This window comes from Nomascus leucogenys, chromosome 2, assembly GCF_006542625.1.
Source record: "Nomascus leucogenys isolate Asia chromosome 2, Asia_NLE_v1, whole genome shotgun sequence".
NCBI classification, from domain to species: Eukaryota; Metazoa; Chordata; class Mammalia; order Primates; family Hylobatidae; genus Nomascus; species Nomascus leucogenys.
The window spans coordinates 31,141,598-31,163,231 of NC_044382.1; the positions used below are offsets into that span (position 1 = coordinate 31,141,598).

The 21,634-nt window shown below is 40.6% G+C and overlaps 1 protein-coding gene across 1 annotated transcript in view; it reads left to right on the top strand.

Annotated features, from left to right (window-relative positions):
* Positions 1-7,816: 7,816 nt before the first annotated feature.
* Positions 7,817-21,634, top strand: part of DPYSL3 (dihydropyrimidinase like 3) — a 114,209-nt gene continuing 100,391 nt past the window's right edge. Inside the window, exon 1 of the mRNA XM_003266598.4 lies at positions 7,817-8,407. Within this exon, the coding sequence (XP_003266646.1) occupies positions 8,027-8,407 (381 nt within the window). The 5' untranslated portion in view covers positions 7,817-8,026. The remainder of the gene's footprint in view (positions 8,408-21,634) is intronic.

Here is a 21,634-nt window from a genome sequence, read left to right on the forward strand (position 1 = left end):
CAACATGTGTTTATTGCTTACCTGTTGATCACGGAAATTGGGGCTAGGCACTGAAGCAAATAAAACAACATTTGTGAAGAACAGTTACAACCTGGCATAAAACATCTCACATTTTTTTCAGCACCACAGCTTTTTATTTTCATTTTGTTGATAAGGGAAGAGAAATAAAGAGCTTGTGTAGTTCCCCAAAATTCACTCAGTTAGTGGTGGACTCAGAATTCTGGTCCAGATTTTCTGACTTCTGATCCCTTGCTTTTCTCATTCATTCCACATAAATACTGTGCTATTTCTTAATAAGACATGGAAAGTGGAGCTACACAATTGGACTAATTGTCTGAACATATTTTCTTCATGTATCCAATATAAATTATTCTAAAAACTTAGAAACATTGAAGGGATCTTATTTCCTATCCCTTCATCTTAATTAGGAAAGATCTGGAGGAATAAGGCATTCCAGGGAGCTGCCTGGACAGGGAATTATTTATTAACCAAAAAATAAAATCAGACAAAAGCGTTGGGTTAAAAAGGCATTATCAATGCATTTGTGGTTTCTGAATGTATGCATAACCAAAAAATTCTCAATGAAAGAATTATTCGCCATATTTCAATTTTTTCCCTCTCATATCTTTCAGTATTGTCATTTGTACCCTGGCCTGTTTGCCGCTTATATTGGAGCCAGGATGTGCCCTCATCTCTGGAGTCAGCAAGTTTCTGTCTGGAATGAAAGGAGCTTCTCTTTTTAGACTGTCATCTTACTTGACTACCTTTCTTTGTGCATTACTTAGTTTAGCCTCAAGGGAATACTAAAATCAAAGGTATCCTTTTAAATGTTAAGTCTAAGTTTCTTGAGCCACTTAAGCTTCATAATATTCCCAATAAGAGAAAAATAGTTGGTTTTCTAGCCTGTCTCAAACACACTATTGGTTGATCAAGAAGCACAGAGTTCTGAAGACACATCTTTTAGAATTTGGATTGAATTTCTGCCCTGGTATGAATTATGATTACTTTCATTTTAGGAGGGGAAAACCTGATGTTATTGTTGTAAGCCTCAGCTTTCCAGGAGTGAAGGACTTCCGTACATCATTATTGGCCAAGGGTTATTCTCAAATGCAAATAATTAAACTAAGACGATAACTTATCTGGTAAGGAAAACAAGCTTAAAAATCCCAATTAATGGATCAGTTTCCAATAGATAGCAAACTTTAGAAGAATGTGAATGATTAGTATAGGTTAGTGGTTGTTATTCAGAGAGAACAAGAAAAAGAGAAAAGGAAAGGGGTACCAAGAATATCTGAACTCTGTGATATTTTATTAGCTAAAAACATGAAAATATGATGAAAAGTTAACTAGACTGTGAGTACACGGGCATTTGCTAAATTACTCTCTGCTTTTCTGGACTTTCAAATTTTCATTGAAAAGGAAGGAAGGAAGGGAGGGAGGGAGGAAGGAAGGGAGTGATAAACAAGGAATATGTTATTGTTATTTTTATCTTTGAATAGTAACAGGTAAGAGAGAATCATTTTATTTTAAATAATCAGGATGAGATTGTTATAAAAATAATGTAAAACCAATAAGAATATTTTGTAAATGGGCAAAAAACATAAACAGTAACTGGAAAAATAACGGTACATTTAAAAAATCTTGGAAACATTTGAGCCATTTTGATTGGCAATAAAGTGGGACAAGTCATAGGCTTGGCTTTTTTTTTTTTTTCTTGTTACATCCTGTAACTCGCTTTATTGTCTGGCCCTTACTTAGAGATTTTCATTTAGGAGATTAAATTGCACCTGTGAGCCTGCATCAAGGAAACTAGAGGATTAGAGCATTTGAAATGAATATCTCTGTTATCATATTGGTTAGCAACTACTTTAAAATTTATCTTCTTCCCACTTAGGGCCAAAGAAAATTCTGTTTTTGGAACTGGCTTTTGAACATTTGAGAATATTAAAATCAAAGAGAGATGCTCAGTGTATAAAATTGGGAAGGAAACCCCAACAACTCCCCACCAGAAAGGTGATTATGTCATGTCCTATTAACTAATCCTTTGGTGGAAAGGATTTACCTCGAGGACATTTGTAAGCCCTCATTTCACACTCTCACCATAATGATCATTTTCCCACTCAGCTGTCCAACTGCTGAAATACTTTGCACGAGGTGACAATTTGACTCTGATGAGAGGCCTGATTTTATTTTATTTTTGTTTTTCACTTTAGATAATATATCTGCCTAATCGAGTAGGGAGATAAAAGCTTGGGTCAATAATTTTCCATTGGCAATTTTTACCATGCTCAGTAAATATATTTCTATCTAAAACAACATCCTGGACACCTATTTAAAAATAACATTCTTTATGATTATAAATGTAACTCACACTTACTATAAAGATTTCAAAAAATATAGAAATGCATGAAGGAAGAAACTAAAACTTACCTGTAATCCTATGGGTTACACTCTGCTAATACTTTGATATATATTCTTGTAGGTTTTTCCCCTACATGTACATATTATTACAAAAGCAGATTTTTTCTGCATGTACAATTAAGATTGAAAATATTTTATAACCTTGTTTTAACATTGTGCATATATTTGAGAACAACTTGTTTTTAGGTTTTAGGTTTGTAACTATTGGCTTAAATGTGGCTTTGTCAGAATTAACACTTTGTTCACCAAATATTGAGCTGAAATTAAATAGTGGCCTGACAGGAAAATTCACAGGGTATGATGGAGGTATATGGAAAATGACAGTCATTTTTAACATACATATCCAGCATTATTACAGTATCAACTTGTTCTATAAAATCCTGCAAAGTTAAAGTTACAGAACACCATCAAGCTCATTGCAAAATCTCTGTGATATTAATAATATATCTATACTCTTAGGAAATGTGAGACTAATATTTATTGAGCACCTACTGTATGCCAGACAGAATGCTGAACATTTTGTAAACACTGCCTTATTTATATATGGCATCTCTCCACGAAAAATTAGATTTCTAATCTCTATGTCCATCAAAATCGGGACAAGATAATGTAGGTTCAAATTCCTGCAACTCAAAGAAAGAAAAGAAAGAGGGTAGGTTTTGATTAGAATTATTTAAATTAACTGATGAGTCAAGGTAAACTGTATAACTCCTCTATTTTCTTCTTATTTTGAGAATAGAGGCATAACCTTAGTGAGAACTAAAATTTTATCTTCTGTTGGGTAGACCTTGCCTTGTAAGAATGCAATGTGGCTGTGCGCAGTGGCTCACTCCTGTAATCCCAGCACTCTGGGAGGCCGAGGCAGGCAGATCACCTGAGATCAGGAGTTCCAGACCAGCCTGGCCAATATGGCAAAACCCCATCTCTACTAAAAATACAAAAAAATAGCTGGGCATGGTGGTGGGTGCCTGTAGTCCTAGCCACTTGGGAGGCTGAGGCAGGAGAATCGCTTGAACCCGGGAGGTGGAGGTTGCAGTGAGCTGAGATCGCACCATTGCACTCTAGCCTGGGCGACAGAGCAAAACTCCATCTCAAAAGAAAAAAAAAAAAAAGCTATTTATTTATTTATTTATTTATTTATTTATTTATTTATTTTGAGGCAGAGTCTCGCTCTGTCACCCAGGCTGGAGTGCAGTGGTGCGATCTCGGCTCACTGCAAGCTCTGCCTCCTGGGTTGTCGCCATTCTTCCGCCTCAGCCTCCGGAGTAGCTGGGACTACGGGCGCCCACCATCACGCCCAGCTAATTTTTTGTAATTTTAGTAGAAACGGTGTTTCACCGCGTTAGCCAGGATGTTCTCGATCTCCTGACCTCGTGATCCGCTTGCCTCGGCCTCCCAAAGTGCTGGGATTACAAACGTGAGCCACCGCGTCCGGCCCGCAATGCAATTTATTTTTGCATAAAATGTATTCTGTGTGCTGCCATATCAGGATTGCTTGATGCATATCATTGCTTTTTGGGGAGGAGTTTCTGCCTTCTGCTGATCTAGAGGTAATAGAAGATGCCTCCGGAATACGTTTTCCTAGAGTTATAATCAGATATGCTATGTGCTCACTTCACAAGTCATCTCAATACAAAGTGGCACATGATTTACTTCAGTTACAGGAAATGCAAATTTGATTTGGTGTGTGACAAGTTCAAAGCACTATTTTCTTGCCACATTACAGAGATAGTTTGCTGTTTGTACATTATACGGGATAACCCCTTCCCTGGGTGGTCTGACTTACAGTATCTATAGACATACTGTTGCTCTTATATTTGTGATTGTCACAAATAATATATCCTCTATCTTACTAGAAAGGGACATGACAAAATTGCCATGTGTTCATGGGGCTAATACCTTTGCTGATATTTCCTTATGTGAGTGTTTGCCTTAACCAAAGTTAACTTCTGTCCAAGAACAACTGGGGCACTTAGAGATATTTCATTCCATAGCACCTTAATTTTGGGCTTCTCATTTATTACTTCTCTGGATCCTCATGACAGAGATCTATTATGGGTGTTTTTTTAAGAGCACAGGTTCTGTCTGAATCAGCTAGTGGGAAGTTTGAATTCCAGTTTGAAGTACTAACTGTGATACTTCAGGGAAGGAACTGAACTTCACTAAGGCTCATTTTCTCCATAGATAAAATGGAAATAATCATCACCTCAGATTTATGGGGTTCTTATGAAGGTTAAGGCAATGTTTATGAAATTCTAAGCACAATGGGTTGCTCAAGGAATGAAGTCCATAATAATCCTATTCAGTGGGAGGCAAACATGAAGGAGAAAAACACAAATAGGTTAAGCCGGACACTTGCCTAAAGCCACATAGTTGCAGAACTGGAGCCAGATCACCCGTTCCCATTTTAGTCTTCCTAAAATTTTAATAGGCTGCTGTACTTTCTTAATTAAACACGTATGTGTACATGTAACTGTTATTTTTAAATGTGATACTTTGTCAACAAATGTAATTATTGTGCCTACACACTGCATCAGAAATAGTGGTGAGGCAATGCAGCTATAACAATGGGGCTCACGTACAACTATGAAGTTCTGTTTGTATGCCCATGCTCCCACACAAATATGCACATAAAAGTGTGTGTCTACATTCAGAATGTGCCCTCTCTCAAAGTAAACAGACTCTGCACATATCTTGCTTCAAGTTATGACTCTTTTGTAACTTGGACATTCATTCAGAGCCTCTGCTTCCTCATTAGTAGAAAAGAAACAATAGGCCAGGTGCAGTGGCTGACTTCTGTCATCCCAGTACTTTGGGAGGCCAAGGTGGGCAGATGGCTCGGGCTCAGGAGTTCAAGACCAGCCTGGGCAACATGGTGAAACTCTGTTTCTGAAAAAAGTACAAGTTTAGCTGGGCATGGTGGCACACCCCTGTGGTCTCAGCTACTCAGGAGGCTGAAGTAGGAGGATTGCTTGAGCCCCAGGGGTCAAGGCTGCCATGGGCTGTGATCGGGCCACTGCACTCCCACCTTTCCCATCTGGGTGACAGAGTGAGATGCTGTCTCGAACAAAAAGAAATGCTAGTACTGGACAGGTAAGGTTATTAAGATTAATTAAGATACTGCCTGTATGTCCTTAGCACAGAGCCTGAAACTAATAAAACCTGGATAAGCCTTAACTGTAATTGTTCTGAAGGAGCACTCACAGGAAATTCTGAGTCCATCACCAACCAGATTTGTTAAGAAGGAGCAGCTGCCCAGAGGAAGTCAGCTTAAGAAGTCATAAATAATTCTGGTAGAGCACAGGCAGTTTAACAAGTGGCTTTCTCTTCACTGGGGATAGGGTTTTTGTTGTTGTTGTTGTTGTTTTGAGATGGAATTTTGCTCTGTCGCCTAGGCTCAAGCCCAGTGCTGCAATCTCTGCTCACTGCAACCTCCACCTCCTGGGTTCAAGCAATTCTCCTGCCTCAGCCTCCTCCCAAGTAGGTGGGACTACAGGCGGGTGCCACGACGCCCGGCTATTTTTTACATTTTTAGTAGAGATTGGGTTTCACCGTGTTGGCCAGGCTGATCTTGAACTCCTGACCTGAGGTGATCTACCTGCCTCAGCCTCCACAGGTGTGAGCCACCGCGCCTGGCCAGGGGATAGGTTTAAATCGTGTCAACATACCTGTCTTTGATCTAAGTTCAGGCCAACTTCCATTCCTCAATTTTTTGTGGCTGTCACAGACCTGAGACTGACATTCCAGTTTCCAGAGCCTTTGTTCCACTCCAAAATCAGAGTTCAAAGGTTCAGTTCATCAAATTCTATGCAGATGCCTTCAAAGAGTATGTCTATGTGCACAAAGAAGCCGGCCATATGCTTATGAGCATTAAATGAGTTAATATATGTGAAACAATTATAATAATGGCTGGCACATAGCAATAACTCCATAAACATTTTCTGATGCTGCTGTCGTTGTTATTGTTATCCTCCATTTATTCAAAAAGAATGTATCAAGTGCCTGTAGATGTTCTGGACACAAGATATACAAAGGTGAACTGAACAGACCAGATCTCTGCCTTCATGGAGCTTAGCATGTATGTGTCTGTGCTTGGGAGGGGGAGTGTTTAGTTCACAAAATAAACAAAGTTCAGTAAGTTGAGCAGAACAGTGAACAACTGTGCTACCTAGATGGGTGGTAATAGACTACATTCTTGGTGAGGACAGGCCCATCTCCCTTGATCGACACTATTGCTCCAGTATCTTGTGAAAGCCATAGTGGGTACCTGATTTATGTTGGTTGACTAAATAAATAAATGGGTGACTTTCTGAGAGGGAGCCCAGTTAAATCCGGCACCCCAGGTTTTGGGTTTAGGTGGTGTGTGCAGATATGATGTAAGGTATGTAGTTTGTGGATTCTGTTTATGTGGCAGAGTCTGCGTCAGATTATACGTGGGTGGATATAGGGAAGAGAATGAGGTTATGAAAGCATAGATGTACATAAGTAAAGTCTGCATATATCTGAGGTAACATGAAAAGCGAAGTCTTTGGTTGTGTGATTTTTGAAGTAAATCTGGGCTTAGGTGTGAATTTAAGTATCGGTTCCGACTGAGGTAAACCTGGACTTGTGTCAGTGTGTGAGATTAAAATCTGGGGTTTGTTGTATGAGGGACAGAGCATTAATGAAGAGTGCTTTGCAAGGCAAAATCTAAGAATGTGTGTGTGTGTGTGTGTGTGTGTGTGTGATCTGAAATGAGGCAAATTGGGGTGGTAAAAAGCAAATTCTAGGATATTATACAGAAGCTAAGAAAGGGCTTATGTGAGTCAAAGAGCTTTTGTGACTCTCAATGAAGTAAGAGGGCTTCTCTCTGGTGTATGTGTTTGTGTTGTGTGTGTAAGCCAATTCAGGACTTTATGTGAGAGTGTGGGTTTGCAAGGCAGATTCTAGAACTGGGTGTAGTTATGAGTGTCATCCTAAAGATCGGGATGATGCAAGTCCGGGGTTCTGGGTAGGATTGTGAGTCTGTCGTAAATTTGAGTTTGTATGTGTTAGTTGTAAATCAGGACTTGGCTTTGAGATGAATCCACCTGGGTCAGCTGGGTTTTTGTGCACGAGGGACGTCAGAAAGCTTTGTGTTTGTGAGGCAAACTAGGGAGTTAGTGTGGGTGAAGCAGTCAAGTGCTGGAGTGTGAACATTTCTAAGACGTCTAAATTGCACGAAAGTGTGTGAAGCAAGGCTGTTGCGCGATCGGGCAGTGTGCGCCTGTGTGTGCGTGTGCGCGCGCGCCAAGTTTGGTTTGTGATTGTGATGGGCACCGACGCTGCGTCAGCCCGGGAGGCCACGTTAGGGTTGGGGGTGCGTGAGGAGGTGCGGCCGGGCGAGAAGTCCGGCGAGTGAGCCAAGCGCGCCGCTACTCTGGGCCCCTGCGCCGCGCGCTAGCTGGCTGTGTGGCTCGCTGGCTCGCTAGGGACAGGCAGGAATCGGAGCAGCACTGCCGCCTCTGGCGCGAAGGCTCAGGCGCCTCCTCCCGCCCCAGTCACTGTGGCTCGGCGCACGCTGCCGGCAGCTGCCCTTTCCGCCTCTGGGGAAGAAAAACCCGCGGGCCGCTTTCGCGCTTGAACCATGGCCTCGGGCCGGAGGGGCTGGGACAGCTCCCACGAAGACGATCTGCCCGTGTACCTGGCCAGGCCGGGCACCACAGACCAGGTCCCGCGGCAGAAATACGGCGGCATGTTCTGCAACGTGGAGGGCGCCTTCGAGAGCAAGACACTGGATTTCGATGCCCTCAGCGTGGGGCAGCGGGGCGCGAAGACTCCTCGGAGCGGCCAGGGCAGCGACCGAGGATCGGGGAGTCGGCCCGGGATCGAGCGGGACACCCCGCGCAGGGGCCAAGGCCAGGAAGAGAGCAGGGAGCCCGCGCCCGCGTCCCCCGCCCCCGCCGGGGTAGAGATCCGGAGCGCCACCGGCAAAGAGGTGTTGCAGAACCTCGGCCCCAAGGACAAGGTAAGGAGGCCCCGGGTCACTTCCCTGCTTGCCTTCGTTCCTTTCTCCAGCCCTGGCCGCCATGGCCCGGGCACAACTTTTTCCAGCTCACTTTGCACGGGGCTGGGGGACCAGGAGGAGGAAAGGGGCATCCTCCACTGAGCGTAGCGCGACTTCCTAGCCCAGACCCTGGATTCGCGCGTGTCGCCACTTGTGCAGCATCTTCGTGCAAGCGCGGAAAGGATGCCCGGGTTCCCCTGCCTGGAGCCGCGTCCTTTGCCCCTGCCTCCTCGCCGCACTCCTGGGCCATCCGGTCTGGGTGGGTGTGTCAGCCCGGGAAGGCTTAGTGATTTCCAGCTCTTCTCTCTGTCTGAGTAGCCAGCAGCACAATTGTCTTGCCCCCCTCTGGCCCTAGATTAAATCTCAACCCGGGTCACCAGGGCAGAGGGCAAAGTGATGCTGGGAATATGGGGGTCATCTCCATAGTGCCCGGATGAAAGTACTGGAGGGGCGGTCTCCCCTCTCAGTCTTCAAACATCAGCTCTGTCCCTGAAACTTTTGGGTGTGGAGCCTTTAGACTAAACACGCGAATCTCACTCTATGCCTCGCTTGTGTCTTAGCACGGCATTTCACATCTGTGTTTGTAAAGAGTGTATTTGTGTACATAGCTTGGCACAAGACTGGGTATCACAGGGGTCCAGCTGCCTCTGCAAGAATAGCATTATATTTTAGAAAATAGACGAGAGTATTAAGAGTGCACATTAAACTAGCATGAGATGCAAATTCCCTGCTGCTCTTAAATGTGCCAAAGCCAATTTCTTCTGTATGTGTATTTTTGAGAAACTTATGTCACACTGAACTGACTGAAGGGATGGCATTGAAATCTAGCTTGCCCTGATTTGTGTGTCTATTTCACAGAGAATCAGAGATGTAGTTCAGAAAATGTAGGGCCTGTCAGGGCTGGAGACTTCAGAGTTCAAAATGAAGCTTTCAGTTGGGGAATAATAGTGATCAGATGCCCTCACCCTTGTCTAGGTAATGGCCGCAAAATCCATCCGCATGTATTATTCTGCACTAATATGGTTAGGAATAATAACCTGAAATGGAAATGTCTGCCTCAGAGCAATTACAGTTAATGCTTATTCAGGTTTTAGTTGTTTTTCCATTAAAATGCAATGAGGTAGGGAAAGAACAGCATCTCTCTCCACTGTTTTATTTTTGAAAGTTTAGACAAACCGACCAACCAACCTTAAACTACTAAGACCACCAGGGAAAATAAGTGCTGAAGTTAGTGCTGTTCAAGGGTACCACTTGGAAAACAATGTCGGCTTCCTCTGAAATCATTCATTTAGTTTGTGATTCTCACATCATCCTTTTAGTGTGTGATTCCCCTAAGCCCTTGCCTACCAACGTTTTAGGGAAAGCTTCTGATATTTTGCAAATGTTTTGGTTGATATCTAAACTGAAGAAGAACCCTATAGAAAGGTTATTCCTTTTTTCATGTCTGACTTGATCCGTATTGAAATGTTCCCTTCCTGACTGGAAGGGGCGGGAGTAGTGATGGAAAAGGTCGGTAACAATTGCTGTGAGTCAGTGCTATTCCCTTTGCTGAAACACCCCTGATGTAAGCCAGATAATATGCTGGGTTTGCAAGATTTAAGAATGGTAACTAGAGAAAGGGAAAATATTCCTCCTTTAAACCTAGCAATTCTCCCGTTTTCCTCCCTTTTGCAAACCCTATACTTTTGGCTACTAATTGAGAAATAATAATACAACCTAGGCATCAGCAGGATTTCTAGTGCTACATAGTTATTTGTAAGTTTGGGCTTGTCATCTGCTTCATCCAGGCCATGTTATTATCTCTAATTTGGTTGAATCACACTGTTAGAAGAGACCACAGAGGTTATCAAGTTCTGAACTTGTTGTTTATTTCCTTGAGGGTAGAGATTGTGTATTTGGATTTATCTGTGTGGCTAGAATGCTTGGCACATTGGAGGTGCTCAGTAAATGTTTGATACACTAAACCTCCTTAATTAAACCACCTGTTTTGCCACATAGCTGGCAAAATGATCATCTGGCCTCTGCTTAAATACAACCATTGTCAGGGAGCTCACTACCTCATGAAGCAACTTTTCGGACAACTTTACTTAAAAAAAAATTAAGCCCAAATCTACCTACCTGTAGTTTCTACAAATTATTCTTAGTTCTGACCTATGGAAATATAAGGGTAAATATGTTTCCTTATTCTGAGACACTTTAATGATTTTTAGGTATGTGCACTCTTGTATCTGTCAGAAAAGGCTGGGTGATGCCACAGTAACAAACAACCCCCAACTCTCAGCAGCTTAATAAAAAACATAACAGCATATTTCTTGCTCCTGTTTGTCCAGTGTGAGTCAACAGGGAAGCTCTATTCATTATTGTGCCTTACTTGATGGAGGCTCCATCTCTACACGTCTGTGAATAGTATGTGGCAAATTGTATACACACTTAATTCCTTGCTGAAGTAATGAACATAATGTATGCTCACATTTCATTGGCCAAAAACCATGTCTATACTCAGCTTCAAAGAAATTGGTGGAATACAATCTTGCCATGATCCTGTAAGACTAGAAATATTTGGCAAATAGCTCTAATATCTCTCCCAGATCTGGAGATGAACTAATGGAGTGAAACCTGTCCCAACCTTTACTAGTTATATAACTGTAAGCATGTAACTTAGCCTCTGAGTACCTCAGTTTTCTCCTGTACAAAATAAGGATAATGGTGACTACATTGCACCGTAGTATTCAGTACATATTAGTTATTACTATTACTCTTCAATTTTTACTGCCTGTTACATGTATGAGGGCAATTATCTCATTCTCCCTAAATTTCTTTCTTACTCTTATTATTCCTAGCTTCTTCAGTTTTCTCTTGTATAAGCATTTTACCATTCTGATTTCCTTTTCAGGTTATATTATATTACATGTTTTGTAAATATTTTTCTCAAAATACAGTGCCCAGAACTGAATACGTTGCTTCAGATGGGATATGACCATGGCGAAGTGCATTATGTTACTTAATTTTTTGGACTTTTATGGAACATATGCATCTGTGACTTACTATTGTCTCCATGGCAAACACCCTGCCATTCAAGCTTTCAGAAACTTTTTTCACATAAGCTGCTGTTAGGCCAGGATGTTCCCCTTCTATGCTGGTACAATTTAATTTAAAACAAACCACCCCCCAAAAAATCTTAGCTATAGGATTTTATTTTTCTTCCTTCTATAATATTTATCACTATCTTAGCTCATCTTTCTATTATATCATATTAATCTTAAACCTTAATTCTATAATACAGCACTCCTACTGCCAGCTTTGTACCATTTGTTGATTTGATAGTAAGTATCACCTTTTGAACACTTTCTGTGTGCCTATACTAAATAGTGCTCAAAAGGTTGTTTCCTCACAGAAAATTGTTATACTGATAAGGAAATTGAAACCCAGAGACTAATTGTTTAGTCCCAAATCACATAAATAATAAGTGGGGGAAGCCAGAAGTCACAATCTGATTTTTCTGATTCCAGAGTCTGTGTTCTTTCCAGGTGGGGAGGCTGCTTCCTTATTTTAATATGAGCAGCCTGACCATTGTGTCAGCTCCTGACATGTCAATATTATTCAGAGCAAGGACAGATTTTCCTGCCACACCTCTAGAACCCTTCTTCTATTTTGCCACCAGCCCATTACACAGGAAACTTTGAGAACAGTTGTTTAACCTTGGAGAACAGTTGCTGCAAAATCCTTATTCTTTCAAGTTGATTGCAGAGCTATCAAAAGATATTTTTCATGTCTTGGTAAAATCAAAATATGCTTTGTATCTGGCATACCTAATTATTAACTTCTATCTTAACAAAATGAGTTTATTTAATAAATTATAATGAGGTTAAATAACAAAAGTGTTTACAGAATAAAAATATAAAATCGTAGGCTGGGAGCGGTGGCTCATGCCTGTAATCTCAGCGCTTTGAGAAGCCAAGCTGGGCAGATCACTTGAGGTCAAGAGTTTGAGACCAGCCTAGCCAACATGGTGAAACTCCCGTCTCTACTAAAAATACAGAAATTAGCTGGGCGTGGTGGTGGGCACCTGTAATCCCAGCTACTTGGGAGGCCAAGGCAGGAGAATCGCTTGAACCTGGGAGGTGGAGGTTGCAGTGAGCCGACATTGTGCCACTGCACTCTATCCTGGGCGACACGGTGAGACTCCGTCTCAGAAAAAAAAAAAAAAAAGTCTCTGAGTGCCAAATTCCAGGTTTGAGTTATCACTAGATGCTAATATAGTGATTCTAAACCTATCTATAAACACCTTCTTAAATTGTATATTTAGAGTTTTCTCATAATAGGCATTCATGTTACTAAAATCCTCTATGGTTGGCTTACACAACTTTTCATTTATAATTTTTGATACTAAGTGCATAGAAAAGCAATTCTAAGTGAAAAGTATGTATTTTTCATCATTTCTCAAGATGCTTTTCCATGCACACTGAATTTTCCTAGCAGTAAAATAGTTACTAAGAGGAAGACAATTATGATATGGCCTGCCAAGAGCAAATTATATCATAAGGACTGTCATCCAGCAAAAACAAAGTAATGACATTATGATTACAGGGGTTTTTATTGATAACTTTCTATCAGGAGTCTTGGGTCATTTCTAGTTTCCTGCTTCCCATGTGGGCCTCTTTTGTGCAAGATGTTTCCTTCATGAAGTTGGCAGGGGCTCTGGGTGCAGAGGGAACAATCTAGAAACAAGTAAGATGTGGCTGTTACCTTTTTACCATTTGTCATTTGTCTTGTTTTTCCTGGGCTAAAAGTTTTCAAAGTGACTCAGAGAAATTCATGTTCTCCTCTTATCCTGCACAATGTGAGACAGCTGGAAATAGAATTCTAGGCTTATAAAGGCCTCACTAGCTATCAGAATCCAAACCCTGGAGTGTAAATGAATTTTATAAGGCTTCTCTGACAAATGAAAGTTTGTACCAAAGCTAGGAAAAAAGGCCTCCTGCTTACCTGGCCTTCAGGCCACACTTGAATCTGGGAGTAGGTTTCCTTTGCCAAACTTGGAAGTGTTTGTGACCTTTCAGAACTTTGGTTTAGTTTGACAGTAGGCATTTGAGGAACATAAAAAATAAGCCTTCTCAGTAATGCTGCGATTGGCAGAGTTCCCTCAAAGTAATGGTCCCTGGAGACAGGGTTTTGCTGACAGCTCTTGTAAGTAATGTTTAAGACAGCCAGAACACTGTCTCTGATGATTTCAGTCAGTGACTCTTACAGCTGATTCTCTTGGTGATTTATTTCCACAGGGCGTTATCCCGACAAGTAATGTTTCTATGAGACAGGGAGTAAAGCTTACAAGGAAGAGGAAATCTGTCTGAGGAGGATGCAATCTGTGACTGCAAATGGAGGAGGCAGAAGGTCCATTTAGGTGTGTGAGCACTTTTAAAATTAAGCTTCTAGGAGAATGTAACATTAAAATATATTTGTAACAGAGAATCACATTGCATTCAAAAAGCAGTTCTACTCCATCAAAGAACACATTAGGCAAAAACAAACAAACAAAAAATCAAAGTGGATAAAGTATTAGCAGTCTCAGTTTCCAGACCTAACCTTTAACCTGCTGTACAACTTGGGCAAGTTACCTCCCTTCTCTTGGAGCTATAGTTTCCTTCTTTCTAAAACAAAGGGGCTAGATCAAATGGTCCCTATAGTAATGGTCTTCTTGTAAACTTTCTTGATTGTGCCTCTTTAAACAAAAATTTTTTGAGCATGCTCCATATTCCTTGTGTGTGCATATATGTAAATTATATATGGAAATATCACACTAATATCTTATGACTGGCTGGGCATTGTGGCTCATGCCTGTAATCCCAGCACTTTGGGAGCCAAGGCAGAAGGATTGCTTGAGCCCAGGAGTTTGAGACCAGACTGGGCAATGTAGCAACACTCGGTCTCTAAAAATAATTTAAAAATTAACTAGGCATGGTGGTGCACGACTGTGGTCCCAGCTACCCAGGAGGCTGAGGTAAGAGGTTTGCTTGAGCCTGAAAAGTCGAGGTTGCAGCCAGCCATGACTGGAAGAGGTGACAGTGAGACCCTGTCTTTAAAAAGAAAATATCTTATGATCATCATAAAACGTAAATAAAAAATCTAAACTAAAAAAGAAGAGATACAAAAAATCCAAATATAAATTATGGTTGTTTTCCTTTATCCCAGTGGCTTGTCTTGTCCAATGAATTGGGTGAGTGCTTGAAAGTCTATGATCTCTAGACTAAATAGATAATAGTCAGTGGTTCTAACAACTTAGTCAATAATGAGTCCGTTGTCAGAGTTCTTCAATGATAGATGCCCTTTTATTGAACAATTTTTGAGAGACAGTTCAAAACTGTTGAAGGCTTGTGATGAGGCTACAGACCAGGTGCTGATTAGTGCTCAGCACTCTTTACAAATATGCGTGTTGAGGTGGGCCAATAGCTTGTGGCTAACAAGGGAGTCCCCACGTCTCCCTTTACCTGCTGATTTTTGTCTTCACTCATTTTTGCAAAAAGTATTATTAAGGATGGGTGCGGTGGCTTACGCCTGTAATCCCAGCACTTTGGGAGGCCGAGGCGGGCGGATCATGAGGTCATGAGATCGAGATCATCCTGGCTAACACGGTGAAACCTCTTCTCTACTAATAATACAAAAAATTAGCCGGGCGTGGTGGCAGGCTCCTGTAGTCCCAGCTACTCGGGAGGCTGAGGCAGGAGAATGGCGTGAACCCGGGAGGCGGAAGTTGCAGTGATCCGAGACCGTGCCACTGCACTCCAGCCTGGGCGACAGAGCGAGACTCCGTCTCAAAAAAAAAAAAAAAAAAAAAAAAGCATTATTAAGCCCCAGCTAGGTAGGTGCACAATGAAAAACAAATGTTGGACAAATGAAGATGTACCAAACAGATCAGCAGTAAGAAAACATAAACATCATTTTCTCATCATCTTCTGGAGATAACTGCCATTAACCTAGGAGTGTATTTTCTTCCCATCTGTGTGTGTATATGTGTGTGTGTGTGTGTGTGTGTATCTGTGACATGCGTTTTTTTTCCCAAAAGTGAGGAGATGCAGTATTTCTGTGTTTAAATTATTTTTTATCATTTAGTATGGTCTGAAGGTTTGTGTACCCCCAAATTCATAGGTTGAAATCCTAAGCCCCAAGGTAATGATACTGATTTGGTCATGAGCGTGGAGCCCTCGTGAATGAGGTTGGTGTCCTTATGAAAGTGGCCCTAGAGAGCTGCTTTGCTCCTTGCACCAGGTGAGAACACAGCTAGAAGTCGCCATCTGAGTCAGAAAGCCGGCCTCCACCAGACGCTGAATCTGCCTTATCTTGGGCTTCCCAGTGTCCAGAATTGTAAGAAATAAATTTATTATTTATAAGCCACACAGTTTATGGTATTTTGTTATAGCAGCCTGAGCAGACTAAGATATCACCTTTTTAAAAAAACAAATAAGCTTGTATTTTTAGAGCAGTTTTGGATTCACAGTGAAGTTAAGTGGAAAGTACAGAGAGTACTTCCCATATACCGTCTCTGTAAACACACAACCTCCTTCACTGGCAACACTCCACATGAGAGTGGTAGATTTTTACAATTGATGAACCTACATCAACACATCATTGGCTGGATGTGGTGGCTCACGCCTGTAATCCCAGCACTTTGGAAGGCTAAGGTGGGTGGATCACCTCAGGTCAGGAGTTCAAGACCAGCCTGTCCAACATGGCAAACCTCGTCTCTACTAAAAATACAAATATTAGCCAAGTGTGATGGCGGGCACCTGTAATTCCAGTTACTTGGAAGGTGACAGAATCGCTTGAACCTGGGAGGCAGAGGTTGCAGGGAGCCCAGATCGTGACACTATACTCTAGCCTGGGCAACAGAGCAAGACTCTGCTAAAAAAAAAAAAAAAGTCATTATCACCACAAATCCATAGTTTACATTAGGGTTCACTCTGGTGTTGCACATTTTATGGGCTTGGACAAACACACAATGACAAGTATCTACCATTGTAGTATCTTATAGGAATTAGTTTTACTGCCCTAAAAATCCTCTGTGCTCTCTCTATTCATCATTCTCTTCTGCCCTCAACTCCTGGCAACCACTGATCTTTTTACTGCCTCCATAGTTTTGTCATTTTCAGAGTGTCATATAGTGCGAATCCTACAGTATGTAGCCTTTTCAGATTGGCTTCTTTCACTTAGTGACAGGCACATACATTTTCCCCACATCTCTACATGGCTTGATAGCTCATTTCTTTTTCTTGCTCAATAGTTGGGTGTGCGGCAGTTTATGTATTCACTTACCTACTGAAGGATGTCGTGGTTGCTTCCAGGTTTTGTTGGTTATGAGTAAAGCTGCTATAAACATTCGTGTGCACATACGTTTTGTGTGAACATAAGTCTTCAGTTCATTTAGGTAAATACCAAGGAGCACTGTTGCTGGATCTCATGGTGTGAGCACATTTAGTTTTCTAAGAAACTGCCAAATTGTCTTCCAAAGTGGTGCTACCAATCTGCATTCTTAGTAGCAGTGAATGAGTATTCTTGTTGCTCCACATCTTCACCAGCATTTGATGTTGTCAGTGTTCTGGATTTTGGCCATTCTACTAGGTGTATAGTAGTATCTTATTGTTTTAATTTGCAATTTTCCAATGACATAAGATATGGAACATCTTTTCTTATGTTTAGTTGCCATCTGTGTCTGTTAAGCTCTTTGGCTCATTTTTTAATTGGGTCGTTTGTTTGTTATCATTGAGTTTTTTTTTTTTTTTTTTTTTGAGATAGAGTCTCACTCTGTTGCCGAGGCTAGAGTGTAGTGGTGCCACCTCGGCTCACTGCAACCTCCATCTCCCAGGTTGAAGCGATTAAATTCTCCTGCCTCAGCCTCCCGGGTAGCTGGGATTGCAAGTGTGCACCACCGTGCCCGGCTAATTCTTGTATTTTTAGTAGATATGTGGTTTCACCGTGTTGGCTAGGCTGCTCTCAAACTCCTAACCTCAGGTGATCCGCCCAACTCAGCCTCCCAAAGTACTGGGATTACAGGTGTGAGCCACCGTGCCTGGCCGTTATCATTGAGTTTTAAGAGTTCTGCGTGTATTCAGATAATAGTTGTTTATCAGATATGTATTTTGGAAATATTTTCTCCCAGTCTGTGGATTGCCTTCTCATTCTTTTGACAATATGTTTTGCAGCACATATGTTTTTAATTTTAATATAGTCCAGCTCACCAATTATTTATTTCACGAATTGTGCTATTGATGTTGTATCTAAAAACTTCATCACCATACCCAAGGTCATCTATGTTATTTTCTAGGAGTTTTATAGTTTTGCATCTTACATTTAGGTTTATGATACACTTGGAGTTATTTTTTGTGAATGGCATAGATCTGTGTTATGATTTTTTTTTGCACATAGGTGTCCAGTTGTTTTAATACTATTTGTTGGAAATATTATATTTTCTCCATTGTATTACCTTTGCTCCTTCATAAAAATCAGTTGATTACTTTTATGTAGGTCTACTTATGTGATATTTTGTTCCAAGTTTGTCTATTCTTTTACCAAGATTGTACTGTCTTGATTGCTGTGGCTTTCTTGTAAGTTTTAAAGTTGGCACTGTCAGTCCTCTGACTTTGTTATTTTCCTTCAATATTGGCTATTCTGGGTCTTTTGCCTTTCCATATGAAGTTTAAGATCAGTTTGTTGATATCAACAAAACAACATGCTAGAATCTTGATTGGAACTGTGTCAAATCTAAAGATCAAGTTGGGAGGAACTGACATCTAGACAGTATTGAGTCTTCCTGTCCATGAGCAAGGAATATACTCCCTTTATTTAGTTCTTCTTTGACACCTTTCATCAGAGTTTTGTAGCTTTCCCCATATGGATCTCACACTTTTTTTTAGATTTATACCTAACTTGCACATGTTTCTTTAGATTTCTACCTCAGTTGCACATGGTTTTCTAGATTTATACCTAAGTATTTCATTTCCAGGGTGCTAATGTAAATGGTTATATGTCTTAATTTCAAATTTAACTTGTTCAGTGCTAGTATATAGGAAAGCAAGTGACTTTTGCATATTAACTTTGTATCCTGCAACCTTGTTATAATCACTTACTAGTTCCTGAGGGCTTTTTTGCTCAATTCTTTTGTATTTTCTATATAGATAATCATATCATCTGCAAAGAAATACAGTTTGTTTCTTCTCTCCACGTCTGCATAATTTTTATTTCCTTTTCTTGTCTGATTGTATTAGCTAGGACTTCCCGAATAATGTTGAAAAGCAGTGGTGCACCATATACAAAAATTACCTCAAGATGGATTAAAGACTGAAATGTAAAACCCCAAACTCTAAAAACCCTGGAAGACAACCTAGGCAATACCATTTAGGTCATAGGCACGGGCAAAAATTTCATAATGAAGACACCAAAAGCAATTGCAACAAAAGCAAAACTTAATAAATGGGATCTAATTAAACTAAAGAGCTTCTGCACAGCAAAAGAAACTATTATCAGAGGAAACAGACAATCTACAGAATGGAAAACAAAGGTCTAATATCCAGCATCTATAAGGAACTTAAACAAATGTACAAGAAAAAAAAAACAAACAACCCCATTAAAAAGTAGGCAAAGGACATGTGTTCATGTCTATTACACTTTCAAAAGAAGACATACATGCAGCCAACAATCATATGAAAAAAAGCTCAACATCACTGGTCATTAGAGAAATGCAAATCAAAACCACAATGAGATACCATCTCACACCAGTCAGCATGACTGTTTTTAAAAAGTCAAAAAATAATAGACATTGGTGAGGTTGTAGAGAAAAAGGAATGCTTATACACTGTTGGTGGGAGTGTAAATTAGTTCAGTCATTGTGGAAGACAGTGCGGCAATTCCTCAGAGACCTAATGACAGAAATACCATTTGGCCCAGCAATCTCATTACTGGGTATACCCAAAGGAATATAAATAATTGTATTACAAAGACACATGCCCATGTATGTTCATTGCAGCACTATTCCCAATAGCAATGACATGGAATCAACCTAAATGCCCTTCACTGATAGACTGGATAAAGAAAACGTGGTACATATACACCATGGAATACTATGCAGCCATAAAAAAGAATGAGATCATGTCCTTTGGAGAAATATGGGTAGAGCTGGAGGCCATTATCTTCAGCAAACATGCGGGAACAGAAAATGAAATACCACATGTTCTCACAAGTGGGAGCTAAATGATGAGAACATATGGGCACATAGAGGGAAACAACACACACTGGGGCCTATTGGAGGGTGGAGGGTGGGAGGAGGGAGAGGATTAGGAAAAGATAACTAATGAGTACTAGGCTTAGTGGTGAAATAATCTGTGCAACAAACTCCCATGACGCAAGTTTACCTATGTAACAGACGTGCACTTGTACCCCTGAACTTAAATTAAAAAGAAAGAGAAAGAGAGAGAGAGAGAAAGAGAGAGAGAGACAAAGGAAGGAAGGATACAAAGAAAAGTTGTGGTGAACAAGTGTGTCTTTGCCTTGTTTCTAATCTTAGTAGGAAAGCTTTGAGTTTCTCACCATTAAATATGATGTTAGCTGTAGGTTTTTTTGAACGTGTTCTTTATCAAGCTGAGGAAGTTCCCCAATCTTCCTACTTCGCTAAGTTTTTTTTTTTTTTATCATGAATGGATATTGGATTTTGCCAAATGCTTTTTCAGTATCTATTGATATGACCATGTGATTTTTCTTCTTTAGCCTGTTTGGATTATATTATGTGTAATGTAATGTGATGGATTCTCAAATGTTGAAGCAACCTTGCCTAGATAAACTCAGCCTGGCTGAGATAAACCTTCATGGCTAGGGTGTATAACTTTCTGTATACATGGTTGAATTCAACTTGCTAATATTTAGTTGAGGATTTTTGCATCTTTGTTCATTAGAGATACTGATCTGTAGTTTGCTTTTCTTTTGGTGTCTATGTTAGATTTTGGTGTGACACTAATGCTGATCTCAGAGAAGGAGTTGGGAAGTATTTCTTCTGCTTCTATCTCTGAAAGAGATTGTAGAGAATTGGCATAATTTACTCCCTAAATATTTGGTAGAATTCGCCAGGAAATCCATCTGAACTTGGCATTTTCTGTTTTGGAAGGTAATTACTGATTTGGTTTCTTTAACAGATACAGGCTTACCTATTCAAATTTTCAACTTCTTCTTGTGGGAGTTTTGGCAAATCATGCCTTTCGAGGAATTGGCTCTTTTCATCTAGTTTATCAAATCTGTGGGTATACAGTTGTTTGTAATATTCCTTTATTATTATTATTATTATTATTATTATCTTGAGATAAAGTCTCGCTCTGTCACCCAGGCTGGAGTGCCATGGCACGATCTCGGCTCACTGCAAGCTCAGCCTCCCAGGTTCACGCCATTCTCCTGCCTCGGCCTCCTGAGTAGCTGGGAACACAGGCACCTATCACCATGCCCGGCTAATTTGTGTGTGTGTGTGTGTGTGTGTGTGTGTGTGTGTGTGTGTGTGTTTTTAGTAGAGACGGGGATTCACCATGTTAGCCAGGATGGTCTCGATCTCCTGACCTCGTGATCTGCCTGCCTCGGCCTCCCAAAGTGCTGGGATTACAGGTGTGAGCCACCAGGCCCGGCCTCCTTTATTATTCTTTTGACATCCATAGGCTCTATAGTGATGTCCCTATTTCGTTCTATTAGTAATGTGTATCTTTTCTTTTTTTTCTCTGTTAGCCTGGCTACAGACATATCTATTTTATTGATCTTTTTGAAGAGCCAGCTTTTGGTTTTATTGATTTTCTGTATTGATTGATACTCTAATTTTTGCTTTTAGTAAAGAAATGTATTTATCTATTTATCATTTAAAAAGAAAAGAAATCTTTTCTTCTGCTTACTTTAATTTGCTCTTCTTTTTCTAGTTTTCTAAAGTGGAAGTTTAGATTACTGATTTTAGATATTTCTTCTTCTTTAATACATGTATTCAATGTAATAAATTTCCCTCTAAGCACTGCTTTAGCTACGTCTTACAAGTTTTAATAATTTATATTTTCATTTTTATTTGGTTGATTTTTTTGTAATTTCTTCTTAGATACCTCCGCCTCCTGGGTTCAAGCAATTATCCTGCCTCAGCCTCCCAAGTAGCTGGGATTACAGGTGCCTGCCACCATGCCCGGA